Source organism: Hemitrygon akajei, chromosome 29 (genome assembly GCF_048418815.1).
Source record: "Hemitrygon akajei chromosome 29, sHemAka1.3, whole genome shotgun sequence".
Classification (NCBI taxonomy): domain Eukaryota; kingdom Metazoa; phylum Chordata; class Chondrichthyes; order Myliobatiformes; family Dasyatidae; genus Hemitrygon; species Hemitrygon akajei.
The window spans coordinates 46,015,633-46,035,738 of NC_133152.1; the positions used below are offsets into that span (position 1 = coordinate 46,015,633).

The 20,106-nt window shown below is 44.6% G+C and overlaps 1 protein-coding gene across 13 annotated transcripts in view; it reads left to right on the forward strand.

Moving 5' to 3' along the window:
• Window positions 1-20,106, forward strand: part of agrn (agrin) — a 523,540-nt gene that overhangs the window by 458,180 nt on the left and 45,254 nt on the right. For all 13 annotated transcript variants that reach the window (XM_073032309.1, XM_073032310.1, XM_073032315.1 and 10 more), the window contains 5 exons: window positions 2,194-2,535; window positions 5,277-5,469; window positions 11,594-11,809; window positions 12,831-13,060; window positions 14,870-15,004. In XM_073032309.1, the coding sequence (XP_072888410.1) occupies window positions 2,194-2,535; window positions 5,277-5,469; window positions 11,594-11,809; window positions 12,831-13,060; window positions 14,870-15,004 (1,116 nt within the window). The remainder of the gene's footprint in view (window positions 1-2,193; window positions 2,536-5,276; window positions 5,470-11,593; window positions 11,810-12,830; window positions 13,061-14,869; window positions 15,005-20,106) is intronic.

Genomic DNA, 20,106 nt, shown 5'->3' on the forward strand with positions numbered 1-20,106 from the left:
ACTCGAGGTGTCGGAGCTCGGAGTTCAATTCCGGCACCGGTTAAAAGGAATTTGCATGTTCTCCCCATGAACCACATGGGTTTCCTCCTACAGTCCAGAGACATACCAGCCGGCTTAACTCTGGGTGCATCAACAGTGCGCCTTTGGGACGTGGGGGAAACCTACGCGGTCACAGGAAGAGCGTACCAACTTCTTACGGGCAGTGGCTGGCGCTGTAACGTGTGACACTAACTGCTGCCCAGCAGTACCGTGGTTGGACTGTCCATTAGGTTAGCTTCAGTCTGATGGTAGTTTAACAGCTTCTGTTTTGTTTTCTGGGTACCAAAAGAGGCTTGACTGTTCCCTTTATGTGTTAAGGGCAGACTCTTACTTCTTGGGGTGATGTTTAGCTAAGTCTGCCATCTCTTACCTACCTGGTTGGGCAAATTCGTAGCAGCCTACTGACCTGCAAGTCTTTAGGCTCTGAGAGATTCGGGGGGTTAGTTTTACTTGTCACCTGTGCATTGAAGCACACAGTAAAATGTGTCACTTGCGTCATCAATCAGCACAGTCTGAGGACGTGCTGGGGGCGACCGGCATGAGCCGCCGTGCTCTCCCCAATCTCACAGAGGAGAGAGAGAGTCGAGTCGATGAATCAGGGTGATGTGGTGTGGGTAGACTGAGGTCCTTGGGAAAAGGAAGAATCCGCACTACCTGCTGCGTCACCGTGCTGACGAATGAGCAACGTGGCTGATGATTAGGAATTAGATCAAGCCGTTATTGTAATGCACAGACCTGAGTCCGAACCAGAATCAGGTTTAATGTCGCTGGCACATGTCATGGAACTTCTTGTTTTGCAGCACCAGTACACTGCAATGCATAACAAAAACTGTAAATTACAACAAAAATATATTAAATAAGAAATATATAAAACTTTAAATTAAGTAAGTAGTGCAAAAAGGGAGCAAAAAAAGTAGTGTGGCGGTGTTCACTGGTTCATTGTCCACTCAGATGGCAGAGGGGACGAAGCTGTTCCTGAATCGTTGAGTGTGTGTCTTCAGGCTTCTGTAGCCACGAGAAGAGGGCTTGTCTTGGGTGTTGGGGGGGGGGGGGGGTCCTTAGTGATGGACATTGCCTTTTTGTTGCATCACCTTTTGAAGGTGTCCTCGATGCTGGGAAGGCCAGTGCCCATGATGGAACGCGCTGAGTTTACAACTTCCTGCAGCTTGGTCCGATTCTGTGCAGTGGCCCCTCTGTACCTGACGGTGTTGCTTCCAGTTGGAATGCTCTCCTTAGCCCACCTGCAGAACGGTTATTTGTATTCATTCTGTAAGTTGTGCTGATGTAATTTTTTTCAGCCAATCACTTTTGTAACGTTTCCCACAGTAGAGGTAATTTCTAAGTGAAAATTCGGGAAGGAATGCTATTGAATTCCTGTGAATTTCTGGGCGTGTTAGTTTAACTGAGAGTGTGTGAGCTTTCCGGTTTGACCAGGAAATACAATACGCAGGGATAGGACCAGATGGTGAAGGAAGGATTTAATTTGGAGAGAGCAAATTATAATGCTATTAGACAGGAACTTGGGAACATAAACTGGGAACAGATGGAGCATTGTGTGTTGGTCTTCATTAGTCAGGGATTGAGTTCAAGAGCCATTAAGTAATGTTGCAGCTCTGTATTACCACGCGTGGAGTATTGTGTTCAGTTCTAGTCACCTCATTATAGGAAGGATGTGGACATTTCAGAGAGGGTGCAGAGGAGATTTACCAGGATGCTGCCTGGATTAGAGAGCATGTCTTCTGAGGATAGGTTGAGTGAGCTCGGGCTTTTCTCATTGGAGTGAAGGAGTTTGAGAAGTGACTTGATAGAGGTTTACAAGATGATAAGAAGCATAGATAGAGTGGAAAATCAGAGCTTTTTCCCAGTGTGGAAATGGCTAATACTAAGGAAGCATAATTTAAAGTGATTGGAGGAAAGTATAGTGGGGATATCAGAGGTAGGTTTCTTACACAGAGTGGTGGAAGAGGCAGGCATCAGTTCATTTAGGAAACCCTTAGAAAGGTATATGGATGTTAGAAAAATGGAGGGTTATGTAGGAAGGAAGGGTTAGATTGATCTTAGAGTAGGTTAAAAGATCAGCACAACTCTGTGAGCTGGAGGGCCTGGACTGTGCTGTAGTGTTAAATGTTCTATGCTCTATCAATTTCCCTGCAGATTGGGCGCCTGTCCTGTTTACGACAACCAGCACGACCACGGCTGCTACCACGGTCCCCGTCACCACCACGTCTTCGCTGGCCACCCTCCCGCTGGCCCTCACCAAGCGACCGCCACCTGCCACCACCAGGTGGCCGAAAGTCTTCCCACAAGCCAAGTGGCCCTCGACCACCATGAGGCCAGCCACCACCCGGAGACCTCCCTTCTCCATAAAGACCAACGTCAAACTTCCCAGGCCTTGTGACTCCCAGCCCTGTCTGCACGGAGGCACCTGTGAAGATGATGGAGAGGACTACACCTGCAGTTGCCCAGCCGGCAAAGGAGGAGCGGTCTGCGAGCGAAGTAAGGACTGGATAATAGCCTCTGTTTTGTTTTTAATTCATGGTGTTAAGAGAAAGAGCTAAAGGAACCAGAGCAGGAGGAGTCGTCAAGATGCTTCGCCATTGGAGATCTTAGCTAATCTTCTGCTTTGGCCCAAGATCCATCACCACTTCCTAATGACCAAAAGACAAAGGAGTAGTATCAGGCCATTTGGCCCATCGAGTCTGTTCCACCATTCCAAATGGCTGATTTATTATCCCTCTCAACCCTATTCTCCTGCCTTCTCCCCGTAACCTTTGATGCCCTGAATCGAGAACCTATCAGCCTCCGTTTTAAAGATACCCAGTGACTTGGACTCCTCAGCCATCTGTAGCAAAGAATTCCACAGATTCACAAGCCTCTGGCTAAAGAAATTCCTCCTCATCTCTGTTCTAAGAGCCCAGAAATCTCATGACACAGGGTCTCCACCCAAAACATCAATAATTCCTTCCCCGACCCCCCCAACACACGCGCGCACACACCCCACACACACTCACACTCACACACACACACTCACACTCACTCACTGACACTCACACACACGCTCACACTCACTCACTCTCACACTGACACTCTCACTCATACTCACACACACTCACTCACTCTCACTCACACTCACTCATACTCACTCATACTCACACACACTCACTCACACTCACACACACTCACTCACTGACACACACACACACACACACACACTCACACACACACACTCACTCACTCTCACACTGACACTCTCAGTCATACTCACACACACTCACTCACTCTCACTCACACTCACTCATACTCACACACACTCACTCACTCACACTCACACACACTCACACTCACTGACACACACACACTCACACACACACAGACACACACACACTCACACACACACACACACTCACACTGACACACACACACACACACACACTCACACACACACAGACACACACACACACACACACACACACACTCACACTGACACACACACACACACACACACACACACACACACACACACACACACACACACACACACACACACACACACACACACACACACACACACACACACACACACACACATCCACCCGTTGAGTTCCTCCAGCAGATTGTCGCTCCAGATTTCAACATTTGCAGAATCAGAATCAGGTTTATTATTGCCGACATACTGAATGTCATGAAATTTGTTGTCTAGTGGCAGCCGCACAGTGCAATACTGAAAAAAACTATAAGTTAGCATCAGAAGTATGTGCAATAAATAAGTGGTGAAAAAGAGAGCAAAGTAGTGTTCTTGGGTTCGTGGACAGAAATCTGATGACCAGAGGGGAAGGAGCTGTCCTTGTAGGCAGGCAAGTGTGGCAAATCTTCAAACAGAGAAAGCAGGAGAGAGGGAGAGACAGAGGGGGTACAGAGTGGAAGAGAGAGGGAGTCAGAGGGGGAGAAGGATAGAGAAAGAGAGAGGGAGAGGGGAGTAGAAAGGGAGGCAAATAGGGGGAGAGGGAGAGAGAGCAGTCTCAATCTCCGTTTTGAAGTCAGTGCCAGCGAACTCCACAGGAATCTGAATCAGGTTTAATATCATTAGCATATCTCATGACATATGTATACAGTGCGAAGGTATGCACATATATCATTAAATTAATTTAGTGCAAAAAGAGCAAAGAAAGAAGAAATAGTGAGGTAGTGCACGTGAGTTGATGGACCTTTCGGAAATCTGATTGCAGTGGGGAGAAAGGCGTTCCTGACTAAAACAGCGAGAGATCCCCAGTGTTTCACCATCCCTGAGTGATGAAAGGTCTCCACACCCCCGTCCCAAGTGACCTGCCTTATTCTCAGACCACTTCCTCCGGTCCGAGGCGCCCCAGCTGGGAGACACATCCCCGTATCCAGCCTGTCAATCGCTTTAAGAATTTTGTGAGCATTTGAAGTGAAGCTCGTCTCGCCCCTCTGATCTCTAAACAATACTGTAGTGGAGATGCAGGAGATCGCAGATGCTGGAGGAGCTCACTAGGTCAGGCTCAACCCGTAAGGGCTGAGGTTTAGAGTGATCTTGGTGTGGGTTAAAAAGTCATTGCACCACTGTGGTTCAAAGTACTACGCTGTACTGTTCCATGTTCTTCACTATGCTGATGTCTGTTGTGCATACACTCAGTGGCCACTTTATTAGGTACAGGAGTGGAACTCGGAGTGGCCCGTCCACTCCGAGGTTCAACGTGTCGTGCATTCAGAGACACTCTTCTGCACGCCACTGCTGTAACGCGTGGTTATTTGAGTTACTGTCACCTTCCTGTCAGCTTGAACCAGTCTGGTCATTCTCTCATTGACAAGGTGTCTTCGCCCATAGAACTGGATGATTTTTTTGCTGCCTGTACCATTCTCTATAAGCTCAAGTCTGTTGTGCGTGAAAATCCCAGGAGCTCAGCGGTTTCTGAGTTACTCAAACCACCCCGTCGGGCACCAACAACCATTCCACAGTCAAAGTCACTCAGATCCCATTTCTTCTCCGTTCTGAAGTTTGGTCTGAACAATAACTGAACCTCTTGACCATGTTCTGCATGCTTTTGTGCATTGAGTTGCTGCCAGATGATTGGCAGATTAACAAGCAGGTGTACATAATAATGTGGCCACCCAGTGTATATTAAATGGTGAATGAAATTAACATAAGTGTATTTACTTTAAAATGCACTTTAGTTTTTGGGCTATTTCCCCTGATTATTCTTGAATTGTTTGAATAGCGATCGTGTACTATCTACCTGAGTTTGGGGGTAAATCCTACCTGGCGTTTAAGACAATGAAGGCTTACTACACAGTGCGGATCAACCTGGAGTTCCGTGCCTCTGAGCTCAGTGGATTACTTCTGTACAATGGACAGAAAAAGGGGAAAGACTTCATTTCTCTGGCCCTTGTGAAGGGCTATGTGGAGCTCAGGTAAGGCATTCCTTGTCTAAAGAATGGAATTACCTCTCACAGTATATTTCAAAGTGTGTGCTTTCAGTAATGTTGGAACACGTGCCAGCAGGCTCAAGGACAGCTTCTATCCTATTATTTTAAATATATTGAACTCCAAATTTCAAAGTAAATTTATTATCAAAGTATGTACGGTATGTGTCACCATAGAGTATTCTGAGATTCATATTCTTGCAGGCACTTACAACAAAATAAGGAAACAAATAGAATTTATAAAAATCTATTCACAAAGATTGACAAACATCCAATGTGCAGAAGTTCAAGGTAAATTTATTATCAAGGCAGATAGATGTCACCATATAGAGATACACCTTCTTGCAGGCATTCACAGAAAATACAAAGGAACACAATAGAATGAATGAAGAACCACACACAAAAACAACCAAAGTTGAAAAGACAACAAGCAGTGTAAATACAAAAAGAGAAAAAAAAAATCAATAAATATTGAGAATACGGGCTGTAGAGTCCTTAAAAGTGAGTGCATAGGTTGTGGAATCAGTTCAGTGTTGCGGTGAGTGAAGTTACCCCCGCTGGTTCGGGAGCCCGATGGTTGAGGGGTAATAACTGTTCCTGAACCTGGTGGTGTGGGATCAAAGGCTCCTGTACCTCCTGTGAGAAGAGAGCATGATGTGGATGGTGGGGTTCCTTGCTGATGGACGATGGAAAGAGGACAAATCGTGCCAATAATAAATATTTAAAAGTAAATAAATAAAACTGGAATGAGTTGTAGAGACTTTCAAAGTGGGTGCGTAGTTGTGGAGTCAGGTCAGTGGTGAGGTGAGTGAAGTTATCCACGCTGGTTCAGGGGCCTGATGGTTGTAGCTGTAACGATCGTCAGATGAGTGAATCCAGGTGCAGAGCAAACTCAGGACTCGATTGTAGAAATTAACCATGAAGATTTATTTGGAGAATAATACAAGGAGTAATCAAACTAAGGGCTCGCTTACTCAGGACTTGAGCACAGAGAATGGTAGTTCACACAGAACTTGAATCCGAGACTCGGTGATGAGGGCTGGTCCAGAATAACCTTAAATACAACGTAAAACACAGGAAACCCGTGTGGGTCAAAATACAAACTAATCACTTAAGAACAAGAAGCATAAGGAAACCGTATTCACATAATAAGCATCACAAAAAGCACAGTGACAGATTAATGACAAAAGTAGTCATTAAACAACACTAAGAAACTCAAATAAATAACACACAGGTGCATCGAACCCTACTGCTATTAAGCACCCCTCAATGGTCCAAAGGGTTCATGACAGGAGGGTAATAACTGTTCCTGAATGTGGTGGTGTGGGACCTGAGGCTCCTGTACCTCCTTCCCGATGGATTAAGGGTAATAACTGTTCCTGAATGTGGTGGTGTGGGACCTGAGGCTCCTGTACCTCCTTCCCGATGGATTAAGGGTAATAACTGTTCCTGAATGTGGTGGTGTGGGACCTGAGGCTCCTGTACCTCCTTCCCGATGGATTAAGGGTAATAACTGTTCCTGAATGTGGTGGTGTGGGACCTGAGGCTCCTGTACCTCCTTCCCGATGGATTAAGGGTAATAACTGTTCCTGAATGTGGTGGTGTGGGACCTGAGGCTCCTGTACCTCCTTCCCGATGGATTAAGGGTAATAACTGTTCCTGAATGTGGTGGTGTGGGACCTGAGGCTCCTGTACCTCCTTCCCGATGGATTAAGGGTAATAACTGTTCCTGAATGTGGTGGTGTGGGACCTGAGGCTCCTGTACCTCCTTCCCGATGGATTAAGGGTAATAACTGTTCCTGAATGTGGTGGTGTGGGACCTGAGGCTCCTGTACCTCCTTCCTGATGGATTAAGGGTAATAACTGTTCCTGAATGTGGTGGTGTGGGACCTGAGGCTCCTGTACCTCCTTCCTGATGGATTAAGGGTAATAACTGTTCCTGAATGTGGTGGTGTGGGACCTGAGGCTCCTGTACCTCCTTCCTGATGGATTAAGGGTAATAACTGTTCCTGAATGTGGTGGTGTGGGACCTGAGGCTCCTGTACCTCCTTCCTGATGGATTAAGGGTAATAACTGTTCCTGAATGTGGTGGTGTGGGACCTGAGGCTCCTGTACCTCCTTCCTGATGGATTAAGGGTAATAACTGTTCCTGAATGTGGTGGTGTGGGACCTGAGGCTCCTGTACCTCCTTCCTGATGGATTAAGGGTAATAACTGTTCCTGAATGTGGTGGTGTGGGACCTGAGGCTCCTGTACCTCCTTCCCGATGGATTAAGGGTAATAACTGTTCCTGAATGTGGTGGTGTGGGACCTGAGGCTCCTGTACCTCCTTCCCGATGGATTAAGGGTAATAACTGTTCCTGAATGTGGTGGTGTGGGACCTGAGGCTCCTGTACCTCCTTCCTGATGGATTAAGGGTAATAACTGTTCCTGAATGTGGTGGTGTGAGACCTGAGGCTCCTGTACCTCCTTCCTGATGGATTAAGGGTAATAACTGTTCCTGAATGTGGTGGTGTGGGACCTGAGGCTCCTGTACCTCCTTCCTGATGGATTAAGGGTAATAACTGTTCCTGAATGTGGTGGTGTGGGACCTGAGGCTCCTGTACCTCCTTCCCGATGGATTAAGGGTAATAACTGTTCCTGAATGTGGTGGTGTAGGACCTGAGGCTCCTGTACCTCCTTCCTGATGGATTAAGGGTAATAACTGTTCCTGAATGTGATGGTGTTAGACCTGAGGCTCTTGAACCTCAGGTAGTAAAAATAGTTGTAAGAGTAATGTTTTCCCAAAAGCCTTAATTCCCCGATGGCCTTCAATATATTTAATGATGCAGATTCTTCTGCTTCCCTGGGCAGAGGATTCCACAGATTCACTACTCTCTCGGAGTTTCATATATTTCTGTGAGATTCCCCCTCATTCTTCTGAATTCCAATGAGTATAGTCCCAGGGAACTCAATCTCTCATGAAGCTAGCCCCCTCATGTCCGGGATCAGCCTGGTGAACCTCCTCTGCACTGCCTCCAAATCCAGTATGTCTTTACTCAAGTAAGGCTATTGAATGGTTCCCTAGTACAATAAAATGGACTCTTGACCTCACAATCTACCTCGTTACGGCTTTGTACCATATTGCCTGCCTGCAGACTCTGTAACTAACTGCAACACCTGGTTCTGCGACACACACAGAATGCTGGAGGATCTCAGCAGGTCAGGTACCTTCTACAGAGGGGAATAAACACTCATCATTTCAGGCTGAGACCCTTCATTGCAACTCTTTATTCTGCATTCTTTCATTGTTTTCCCTTGTTCTACTTCAATTCACTGTCATAACGAAGTGATCTGCATGAATGGCATGCAGAACAAGGATTGTCACTGTACCTCGGTAAGCCAATCTGTCAATTAAATGCAGAATGAATAAATTCTTCCGTTGTAAAACACCTATTGTACTAAAACACGAGCTCTGTTCTCACTAATTCTCTTTTAACTAATAGAACTGTAGAGATTTTTAAGAAAGGCACATGAATGTGAGGAAAATGGAGGGATATGGACGTTGTGTAGGCAGCAGAGGAGTTTAATTGGCCATTTGATGACTAATTGGTTTGGCACAGGGGTTCCCAAAGTGTTTTATGCCGTGGACCCCAGATTGGGAATCCATGGTTAGGCATAAGATTGTGGGCCGAAGGGCCTGTTCCTGAGCTGTACTGTTCTATGTTCTCTGTTACTGTTCATATTTTGAGGTCTTTGAACATTTGCAAATTTTAATTTCCATTGAAGAAGAAAATGAGATTTTATTCTGCCCCAGAAGACAATTTCATTTTCTTGAGATGCTGTTATAAGCCTAGAATTTAAATGTTATTTTACCCCTAAAGTAGCTTTTCACAAATAACTATCACCTATTTCAAAATTCTTATTCAACTCAGTAGATAGTAAATGTTGGCAACAATCTATCACAGGGAAAAATTATCTGGGTTGTCTAAAGAAACAGTTGATAGGAATTATGGGAAATTAAATGAATCTCGATGGGCTAAATAGCTTCTCCTCACTCCTGCCTTCCTTTGAGTTCTTACATGAACATGTTTATCCCTCCATATTCTTTTTCACAAGACAGACTCACCCACCCACCACTCCCCAGCCCCAGCAGCTTACAGCTTGTGGATCCAGAATGGACTGGTTTCCAGATTAAAACTAGCTTTGTAACTTGCAGAGGCACAGGAGCAGATTGGTTCAGCTGCCTCCACGTTGAACCAGTGATAATGCTGGCAGATAAGAGATTTAAATGCAAAATTCTAAATAAAACTATTCGACATAGGAGCAGAGTTAGTCCACTCGGCCCATCGAGTCCAGAGGAGGTTCACAAGGATGATTCCAGGAATGAAAGGGTTATCAAATGAGGAACGTTTGATGGCTCTGGGTCTGTACTCACGAGGATGGGGGGGGGGGGGGGTTGGGGGATCTCGTTGAAACCTTTCAAATGTTGAAAGGCCTAGACAGAGTAGATGTGGAAAGGATGTTTCCCATGGTGGGAGAGTCTAGGACAAGAGGGCACAGCGTCAGGATAGTGGCGCGCACTTTCAGAACAGAGATGCGGAGAAATTTCTTTAGCCAGAGGGTGGTGAATTTGTGGAACTTGTTGCCACAGGCAGCTGTGGAGGCCAGGTCATTGGGTGTATTTAAGGCAGAGATTGACAGGTTCTTGATTGTCATGGCGTCAAAGGTTACAGGGAGAAGGCCGGGAACTGGGGCTGAGGAGGAGATAGAAAAAAAGGATCATCCATTGTTGAATGGCGGAGCAGACTCGATGGGCCAGATGGCCTGATTCTGTTCCTATGTCTTATGGGGTTGGCTCCGCCATTCCTTCATGGCTGATTTATTATCTCTATCAACCCCATTCTCCTGCCTTCTCCCTGTAACCTTTGAAGCCCCAACTAATCAAGAACCTATCATCCTCCACTTTAAGTATACCCAATGACCCAGCCTCCACAATAGTCTGTGGCAATGCATTCCACTGATTCATCACCCTCAAGCTAAAGAAATTCCTCCTCATCTCTGACCTTGATCTCTGAATCAGAATCAGATTGAATATCACTGGCACATGTTGTGAAAGTTCTTATCTTGCAGCAGCAGTACATTGCAATACATCATAATAAGAAACTATAAATTAGAGTAAAAATACAGTACTGCGCAAAAGTCTTGGGCACATATATATGGCTAGGGTGCCTAAGACTTTTGCACAGTATTGTATTTGTCAATGTGGAGTGAAGAGCGAATTTGTAAATCTGGCAGGAGCAAATGATGTTGGGATTGGTGAGGGTGAAGTGCCGCAGGAGGGGTGTGGGTCAGGTGGCAGAGAGGGAGGGCCAGGTTTGAGGGGGAGGTAATGGGTGCCAACACACCCAGTCCTGAGACTCCAGGAAAGGTAATTTGAATCCAATCAATTGGTGTATTGATCATTGCAGGATATCTCTCTGGTGCTTCCCGTTTCCTCCCCTCTCCCTTCCCCTTTCCCCTTTTCCCAACTATGATACCCCTCTCCCTGCCCTCTTCTCACTCTCAGTCCACAACAGAGACCCATATCAGAATCAGTATCACTCACATATGTCATGAAGTTTGTTTTTTTGTGTAGCAGCAATACAGTGCAATACATAAAATTACTGCAGTACTGAGCAAAAGTCTTCCACTCCCCAGCTATATGTGCCTCGGAGTTTTGCAGAGTACCGTATATGTCACAATATACAACCCCGAGATTCATTTTCTTGTGGGCATTCACAGTAAGTAGAAAGAAACACAATAAAGTCAATGAAAAACCGTACACCACAGAGACGGATACAAAAAGAAAATTTAAAAAATAATAATTAGGAATAAATATCGAGAACTTGAAAAGCCGATTATTCATGCATTAAAATTCCAAATGAGGGTCAGTGACTGCGTTTGGCAGGTTTAAGCATCAACGGTTCACTTCCCTTTGTTGGTACTGCCTGACCTGCTGTGTGTCGATGTGATAAGTGCAATGGTGAGCAGGGACCCCTGTGGAGGCAAATGTCTGCAGGTTGTAATGCCGACTGACTCTGCATCTTTAAATCATGCCCAGCACTAATGAGTTTCCCTCTCAATCCCTGAAGGTTTAACACAGGCTCTGGAACAGGCGTCATCACCAGCAAAACACCGATAAAACCCGGAAACTGGCACCAAGTGGTGGTGAATCGGAACCGGCGTAGCGGGATGCTCTCAGTAGATGGTGAACCACACGTGATTGGACAAAGCCCCACTGGAACAGACGGGCTTAATCTGGATACAGATCTGTTCCTGGGTGGAGCGCCCGAGGATGAGATGGAATTGTGAGTCCTTTTGATGTCTACAGGGTTATGTATGGACCAGTTGGCTGTCCCTTTCATTCAGCATCTAGACTTCAAATGGTGCTTCATATGCATTGCGTAAACACAAGGGATTCTGCAGATGCTGGAAATCCAGAGCAACACATACAGAATGCTGGGGGAACTCAACAGATCAGGCAGCATCCATGGATGGGAATAAAGAGTTAACGTTTTGGGCCGAGACCCTGTATCAGGACTGGAAAGAAAGGGAGAAAAGCCAGAATAAGAAGGTAGGGAAGAAAAAGAGTACAAGCTGGCAGGTGATAGGTGAGACCAGTTGAGGGGGACGGTGGGTAGGGGAGGGGTTGAAGTAAGAAGTTGGAAGGTGATAGGTGGAAGAGGAAAAGGGCAGAAGAAAAAATGGTTTAAAGTGTTTACAGTACAGTGAGAGGGGGATGGAGTGGATAAAATATTGGGCAGATGATCATAAACAAAAGAAATTCTACAGATGCTGGAAATCTTGAGCAATACACACAAAATGCTGGAGGAACTCAGCAGGTCAGGCAGGAATAAATAGTCAACATTTCGGGCTGAGACACTTCATCAGGACTGGAAAGGAAGAGAAAATAGGGCAGAATAATAAGGTGTGATGGGGGGGAGGACAAACTAGAAGAACCATCAAATGTTCCTCACACGTTAACCCTTTCATTCCCGGGATCGTTCCTGTAAACCTCCTCTGGATGCTTTCCAATGCCAGCTCATCCTTTCTCAGAACTTCCGCTCCTTTGGTATGAAAAAGACATTTCCTGACTTATGATGCCTAACTCTAGAGAGGAATAATCAGCGGATGAGACCCTTCATCAGGTCTGGTGTCATTAGGATCAAAAGTTACAGAAGGTTTTTTGCTCTGCCTGTGATGAAGGAGAAGTTTCTTGCTCTCAGTTATTTCTGAATTTGTACTTGGCATCCATTCCTAGTTTTGTCAACTGCTTGCCTGAGAATAATCGCGCTCTAGATTTTTTGAAAACGTTGTTTCTATTTTTAGTGTGAAAGAACGAACATCAGCAACAAAGGGTCTGCGAGGATGTATCCGCCTACTGGATGTCAACAACCTGATTTACGACCTGCAGGAGAAAGGCAGTGATGTCTTGTACGGTAGTGGGGTGGGGGAGTGTGGTAATAACCCCTGTGACCCCAACCCCTGCCGAAACAATGGCAAGTGCCATGTGAAGGAGGCAGAGATGTTCCACTGTGAATGCGTCGGCAAGTTTTCAGGTAACTACCTTGACAAACGAGGCGATAATTAACAAGATGCAAGATTGTTTAATGTCATTCCCAGTATACAAGTGTGAAGAAGAATGAAATAATTGTAACTCTGGATCAGGTGCATCTCCGAAAAAAACACAATAAGATAAAGAACACAATAATAATTTTAAAAAGCAATAAATACAATTCCATAAGATAGCTTATATACATAGATTTATTGTATGTCCATAAAATGATACTAGGCTCAGGAGTGTCTGTACATAAAGTGACTCAGACAGGAAATGATAAAGTGGTGGTGGTTGGGGGTGTGGAGGGGTGGGTTAGTGGGTGGAGGTGTTGATCAGCCTCACTGCTTGGGGAAGTAACTGTTTTTGAGTCTGGTGGTCCTGGTGTGGATGCTACGTAGCCTCTTCCCTGATGGGAGTGGGACAAACAGTCCATGAGCAGGGTGGGTGGGATCTTTCATGATGTTAACATCAATCTTGTTATCTTGTGGCAGCTGAACACTGCAACACATAAAAATTAAAACAAGTAAATAGTTTATTAGTTTATGCACTGCATAGATTTGAATAGCAAGAAATTGTTAGAAGGTGGTTAATTATGTTTCACATTTTCAATCTTGTTTTGTGGCAGTGATACTGTGCAACACTTAAAAACTATTATAAGTTAGCAAAAATAAAGAACTAAATAAATAGTTTTAAACACAAGAGATCCCACAGAGACTGGAAATCCAGAGCAACACACACAAAATGCTGGAGGAACTCAGCAGGTCAGGCAGCTTCTAGGGAAATGAATACAGAGTCGATGGTTCAGGCCAAGACCTTTCAACACTACCAGAAAGGAAGGGGGGAGGATGCCAGAGTAAGATGGCGGGGTGGTGGTAAAAGGAAGGGGAAGGGAAAAGAGGACAAGCTAGAAGGTGATTGGAGAAGTCAGGTGGGTGGGTGGTGGGGGGGAGGAAGAGAGAGAGAGAGAAAGGAAAATCCTGATTGGTCTCTCTTTGTGATAAGTAGACCTGTCAGTATTCTCTGTGGCTGGGCTTTACAGTCGACCTCTCTTTCATTGTCCATCAGTTCAGTTTAGTGTCCTGCAGCGCCATGGCAGAGTGTTCCAAAAAAAGAAAATATAAAATGTACTTCACCCCAGACTACGCTAAAGTGTACCCCTGCCTAATAGGGGTCAAAAGCAATGACAGTGTTGCTCGCTGCACTGTTTGCAACAGTGACTTTTCTATTGCCCATGGTGGGTTAAATGACTGTAAAAGACATGTTGAGGTGAGTCTAACAGGCGTCATTGTTCATTAGCATAGCTAACGTTATTTAAACTAGCCGGCTAGCTGCTAAGGAGCTACTCTATTGATGTCCAACGTGATGAGGCCAAGCTCCCTGTAGACTTGCTTAAAGTAGTTTCAGAATAAAAAAACAACTCCATGATAATATAATATAAGTACATATTTTAATGTCACGTTTTCTGCATATACCCAACTTGGTTTACAGATTAGATAAAATCACTAAACAAAGTATTACATACACCCTTGGAGGTCGACCGGGGGTGGGGGGGGGGGGGAATATGGGGTTGCAGGGGGGCGGGGGTGCTACCTCCCCGAAGGGAGTTTTTGCAGGGTGAGATGTCTGCATTAGGAGTTAGTTAATTATGCTTAACATCTGCAAAGGTCGTTTGGTGGCTGTGGTAGAGTGCAAGACAAAAATTATTAAAAGTTACAAAATAAACAAATAATACACTTTACTAGCTTATACACTATAGATTTGAATAGTACTGTGAGGTAGTTAATCATGTTTAACATTTGTAATTTTTCAGGACCAACCTGTGCTGATAAACACAACCCATGTGACCCGAAGCCCTGCCACCCATTGGCCACCTGTATGGTTATGCCTGAAGGCGGAGCGAAGTGTGAATGTCCAATGGGGCGCGAAGGAGAGTTCTGTGAAAGAGGTAGGGTTTACATCTACAAACCAAGCCCGTGAGAAATCGTCTGCAGCAGTCCTCGACGTTAACGATCTGCAGTGGGACAGTTCGAGATTTATCAGTGCTCATTTCATCTGGGAACACTTTGATCAGATGCTGGTGTGCAATCAAAATTCATGATGCGAGCAGGACATTAATAATTTGCTTTTATACTTAAAAGGTCCTCTGATGGTTCTGTGATCATTTTGTTTCCATTTCCCAGATTTATAATGTTGTGAAAACATAAAGAATTGCATCCAAGGTGACTAAATGCCTTGTCATAGAGGCATAGGGTGCAGAAACAGTGCCATAGCCCATCTAGTCCATGCTGAACTGTTATTCTTCCTAGTCCCAAAGAGCCACACCTGAACCATCTCCCTCCATTCCCCTCCCATCCACGTACCTATCCAAACTTCCCTTAAATTTTGAAATTAAACCTGCATCCACCACTTCCGCTGGTAGTTCATTCTGCACGTACCATCCTCTGAGTGAAGAGGTTCCCCTTCAGTTTTCCCTTAGGTATTCACCCTTAACCCATCACCTCCAGTTCTAGTCCATACCAACCCCAGTGGAAAAAGCCTGCTTGCATTTACCCTAACTATACCCCTCATAATTTTATATACCTCTTTCAAATCTCCCCTCATTCTCCTATGCTGTAGGGAATAAAGTCCTAACCTATTGAACATTTCCCTATAACTCAGGTCCTCAAGTCCTGGCAACGTCCTTGTCATGGGACACATTCTGTTTAAGACCAGATGGTCCATGAATACAAGAGATGAAAGGAACTGCTAAGATTTCTGTACCTTGCACAGTGATGGAGAAACAGTTTTACACGAAATAACAGATCATAAGGTGCCAAGATCAAGGAAGTGCAGGAAATGTCTCAGAATTTAGCCAAGCGATGTGTGTTAGAGATTCTGCTTTTATACAAATGTGTGATTTTGCTAACAGACCTGTGGTTGAAGGTTGAGTAGGTTAAGAGTTTTTTTTGTTCCCCTGGAGCATAAGAGAATGAGAGAAGATTTAATAGGGGTTTACAAAATTAGGAGGGGCATAGATAAGGTAAATGTAAGCAGGCTTTTTCCCCCGAGGTGGAGTGAGAACACAACTAAATATCATGTGATAAGGGTGAAAGGTGAAATGTGTAAGGGAAGCTCAGAGTGTGGAACGAGCTGCCAGTGGCAGTGGTGGATGTGGTTTCAATTTCAACATTTACGATAGTACATGGATAGGAAGGTGTGGAGAACTCGTCCAGATGTGAGTCAATGGGACTAGACAGAGTAATAGCTTGGCAGGGACTAAATGGGCCAAGGGGCCTGCATCTCTCTGTATGACTCTATGAAGCAATGAGTTGGTTGACATATCACCATTGCTACTGTTTTTTGTTTTGGTCCTTGCAAATGTGAAATGAACAGACTAGAACTACGTTGAAACTAAAATCTCTTCAGTTACGATCCTTTCACAAAACCTGAATTTGGCGTTGATTTAGTTTCTGTTGCTCGCCAAATTCTGGGAACCTGTGGAAACTTGAAAAGCAAATTACGTGTCAAATAAAGTGTTAGTACACTCAGTGGCCGCTTTACTGGCTACACCTGTACACCTCTATACCTGTTTGTTAATGTAAGTATCTGATCAGCCAATCATGTGCTTATATAATCAAGAGATTCAGGTGCTGTTCAAACCAAACATCAATACGGGGAAGAAATGTGATCTAAGTGACATTGACCATGGATTGATTACTGGTGCCAGATGGTGTGGTTTGAGTATCTCAGAAACTGCTGATCTCCTGAGATTTTCACATATAACAGTCTCCAGAGTTTACAGAGAATGGTATGAAAAACAATAAAAATAGTGAGGGGCAGTTCTGTGGGTGAAAATGTCTGGTTAATGAGAGAGGTCAGAGGTGAATGGCCAGACTGGTTCAAGCTGCCAGGAAGGTGACAGTAACTCAAGTAACCACACGTTACAACAGTGGTGTGCAGAAGAGCATCTCTGAATGCACAGCAGGTCAAACCTTGAAGTGAATGGGGTACAGCAACAGAAGACAACGAATGTACACTCAGTGCCACCATATTAGGTACAGGAAGTACATAATAAAGTCGCCACTGAATGTATATTAAATTGTCCTTACCCATTATATTTCTTTAAATGTTCCTTCATCTTAGTTCTTTGCAGTTATGAGAGAGGCTAGTTGACGTGAAAAGACAAGGGGCAATCTCCGCACCCAGATTAAGTTCCGTAACCTTGCTGGGAAAAGGGACGACAAAAATATCAGGTGTTTTTGTGTTTTCTGCTTTGGATGATTGCCTCCTGCGATGCAAAGCTTCACCAATAAGTGGTGCTCTAACTTCATGCAGTGTCACTTTATTCAGTGCAAGCCAACCAGTGCCCTGTGTCCCATATCAAACCGGTTGTGTAGCAAAGATAGGATTGCCCTGACGAAGGATCTCGTCGCAAAACTTCGATTGTTTATTCCTCTCCATTGATGCTGTTTGACCTGTTGAGTTCCTCCAGCATTTTCTGTGTGCGTTGCTCTGGATTTCCAGCTCCTGCAGAATCTAATGTTTATGGTTTGGTTTATTACTGTCACAGATACTGAGGCACAGTGCAAGATGTTTTGTTCGTGCAGATCAATGTATTACCCAGTACACTGAGGTAAAACAATAGGAGTGTAGACAGTGCAGTGCAGGTAGACAATAAGGTAGAAGACTCCTGAACCATCGTGGACAACTTCACTCACCTCGATGCTAAACTACAGACTCACTTTCAATGACTCTACAGCTCATGTTCTCAGTATTAATTATATATATGTTTTGTTACGGGCACCACAGTAGTGTAGTGGTTAGAGAGATGCTAATACAGCTCTAGGTGTTCCGGAGTTGGCAATTCAGTTCCGGCACCGTTCTCTAAGAAGTCTGCCGTGTGGATGTGTGGGTTCACCCCCAGTGCTCTGGTTTCCTCTGTCGGTCCAGCGACTTCTGCTGTAGGTTAATTGGTCATTGTAACTTGTCTCATGATTAGGTTAGGGTTAATCTGGATTGTGGGCTTGCTTGGGTGGTGAGGCTCGGAGGTCTGGAAGGGCCTACTCCATGCTGCATTGCTAAAGAAATAACATCTTTTTGCACCACTCCTCCTCTTTTGCACAGTGGTTGTTTGCCGGACATTTTTTTTTTATTTATAGTCTTTCAATAATTCTGTTGTATTTCTTTATTTTCCTGTAAATGCCAGCAAGAAAATGAATCTGTGGGTAGTGTATGGAGGCATGTAAACTTTGATAATGAATTTACTTTGAACTTTGAGGGTTGTAATGAGGTAGACTGTGAGGCCAAGAGTCCATCTTATCAGTCTAGGGAACCTTTATAACAATGGGGATTGAAGCTGTCCTTGAGTGTTCTGTGGTCTATGGATTGGTGTGGGGGTGTGCATCGATGATTACACGCAAACCGACAGAGAAACAATGTGCAAAAGAAGATAAACTGTACAAAAATAAATAGATTGATGTTAGGTAGATAGATAGGTACATAAATAAATAGATTAATAAATAGTACTGAGAAGATGAGATGCAGAGTTCTTGAAAGTGAGTATGGTTTGCGGTGTCTGTCAGTATTGAGGTGAGTGGAGTTATTGATACCGGTTCAGGAGCTTGATGGTTGAGAGATAATAACTGTTCCTGAACCTGGTAGTGTATGACCCAAGTCTCCTGTATCTCCTTTCCGACGGCGGTAGCGAGGAGAGAGCATGGTCTGGATCAGCATCACAGTTGAACTGTGATCTGGTCTACATGGCTTCTTTAGTGAGAGTCAAGCAAGTGAAGTCTGTATTTCCTGCGCTGAGCAGGAGAGAGTAACGAGCAACCTTTTACAAAAAGCGCGTAAAACATAAAGTGGTTTGAAGCCATTTGTTCTCCTTCCGCTCCCTGCCTTTTTAAGATGATTATTCTGGGAATGTACTCTAAATTGCATTTGGCACGCAGCGTAAAGGCTGTTCAGCCTATTCAACACTTTCCCCAGAGAATGCTAAGTGCTACAGCATTAACAAGGTTCAAAGCAATGTATGTCAAATTATAGCCGTCAGCAGAAGAGCTAAAGGAATCAATGCAAAGCTTTTGATTCAGTTTGTGCGTTTCATTGAGGGAATTCAGGGGTACGAACATTCCACATTACACCAATGCATTATTCCTTTGCTTTATATAGCCCAGTGTATTTAATTCATAAATCTGAAATCACTGTGAGTGAAATCTCTCTCAACTAGAAACTCCAATTCCTATTCCTGTTCCGACATGTCGGCCTCCTCTTGCGCCACAATGAGGCCATCCTCAGGGTGGAGGAGCAACAACTTATGTTCTGTCTAGGTAGCCTCCAACCTGATAGCATGAACATTGATTTTTTCTTCCAGAAAAATATTTTTTCCTCCTCCTCCCCTCTTCTTCTATCCCCCTCTCTGGCTGCTTACCTCTTCTCACATCCCCCTCGACCCCCTCCTCCTTACCCTTCTCCCATGGTCCACTCTCCTGTCCTATCTCATCCCCCTCCCCTCTAGCCCTGTATCTTTCCCACCCACCTGGCGTTACCTTCTGACTATTTTCCTTCCCCACCCCCCTACCACCTTCTTTTTCTGATGTCTTCTCTTTCCTTTCCACACCTGAAGAGGGATCTTGACCTGAAACATTGATTGCTTATTCATTTCCATAGATGCTGCCTGACCTGCTGAGGTCCTCAGTTAGAAATTTATCATTCAAGTGTTGAAAACAGTGTTGCAAAAGTGACAATGCATTTTTCAATTATTCTTCCAAACTCCAATACTGAACATAGGACATGGAACATACATTCAGAGGACACTTTATTAGCTACACGAGGCACTTAATAAATTGGCCATTGAGTGTATTTCTGTATGTTCATGGTCTTCTGCTGCTGTAGCCCATCCACTTCAAAGTTCAACATGTTGTGCATTCAGAGATGCTCTTCACTGTTGTAACATGTGGTTATTTGAGCTACTGTTGCCTCCGTCAGTTTGAACCAGTCTCTAACCACTTATTAACAAGGTGTTCTCACCCACAGAACTACAGAGCTCTGGATGTTTTATTGTTTTTC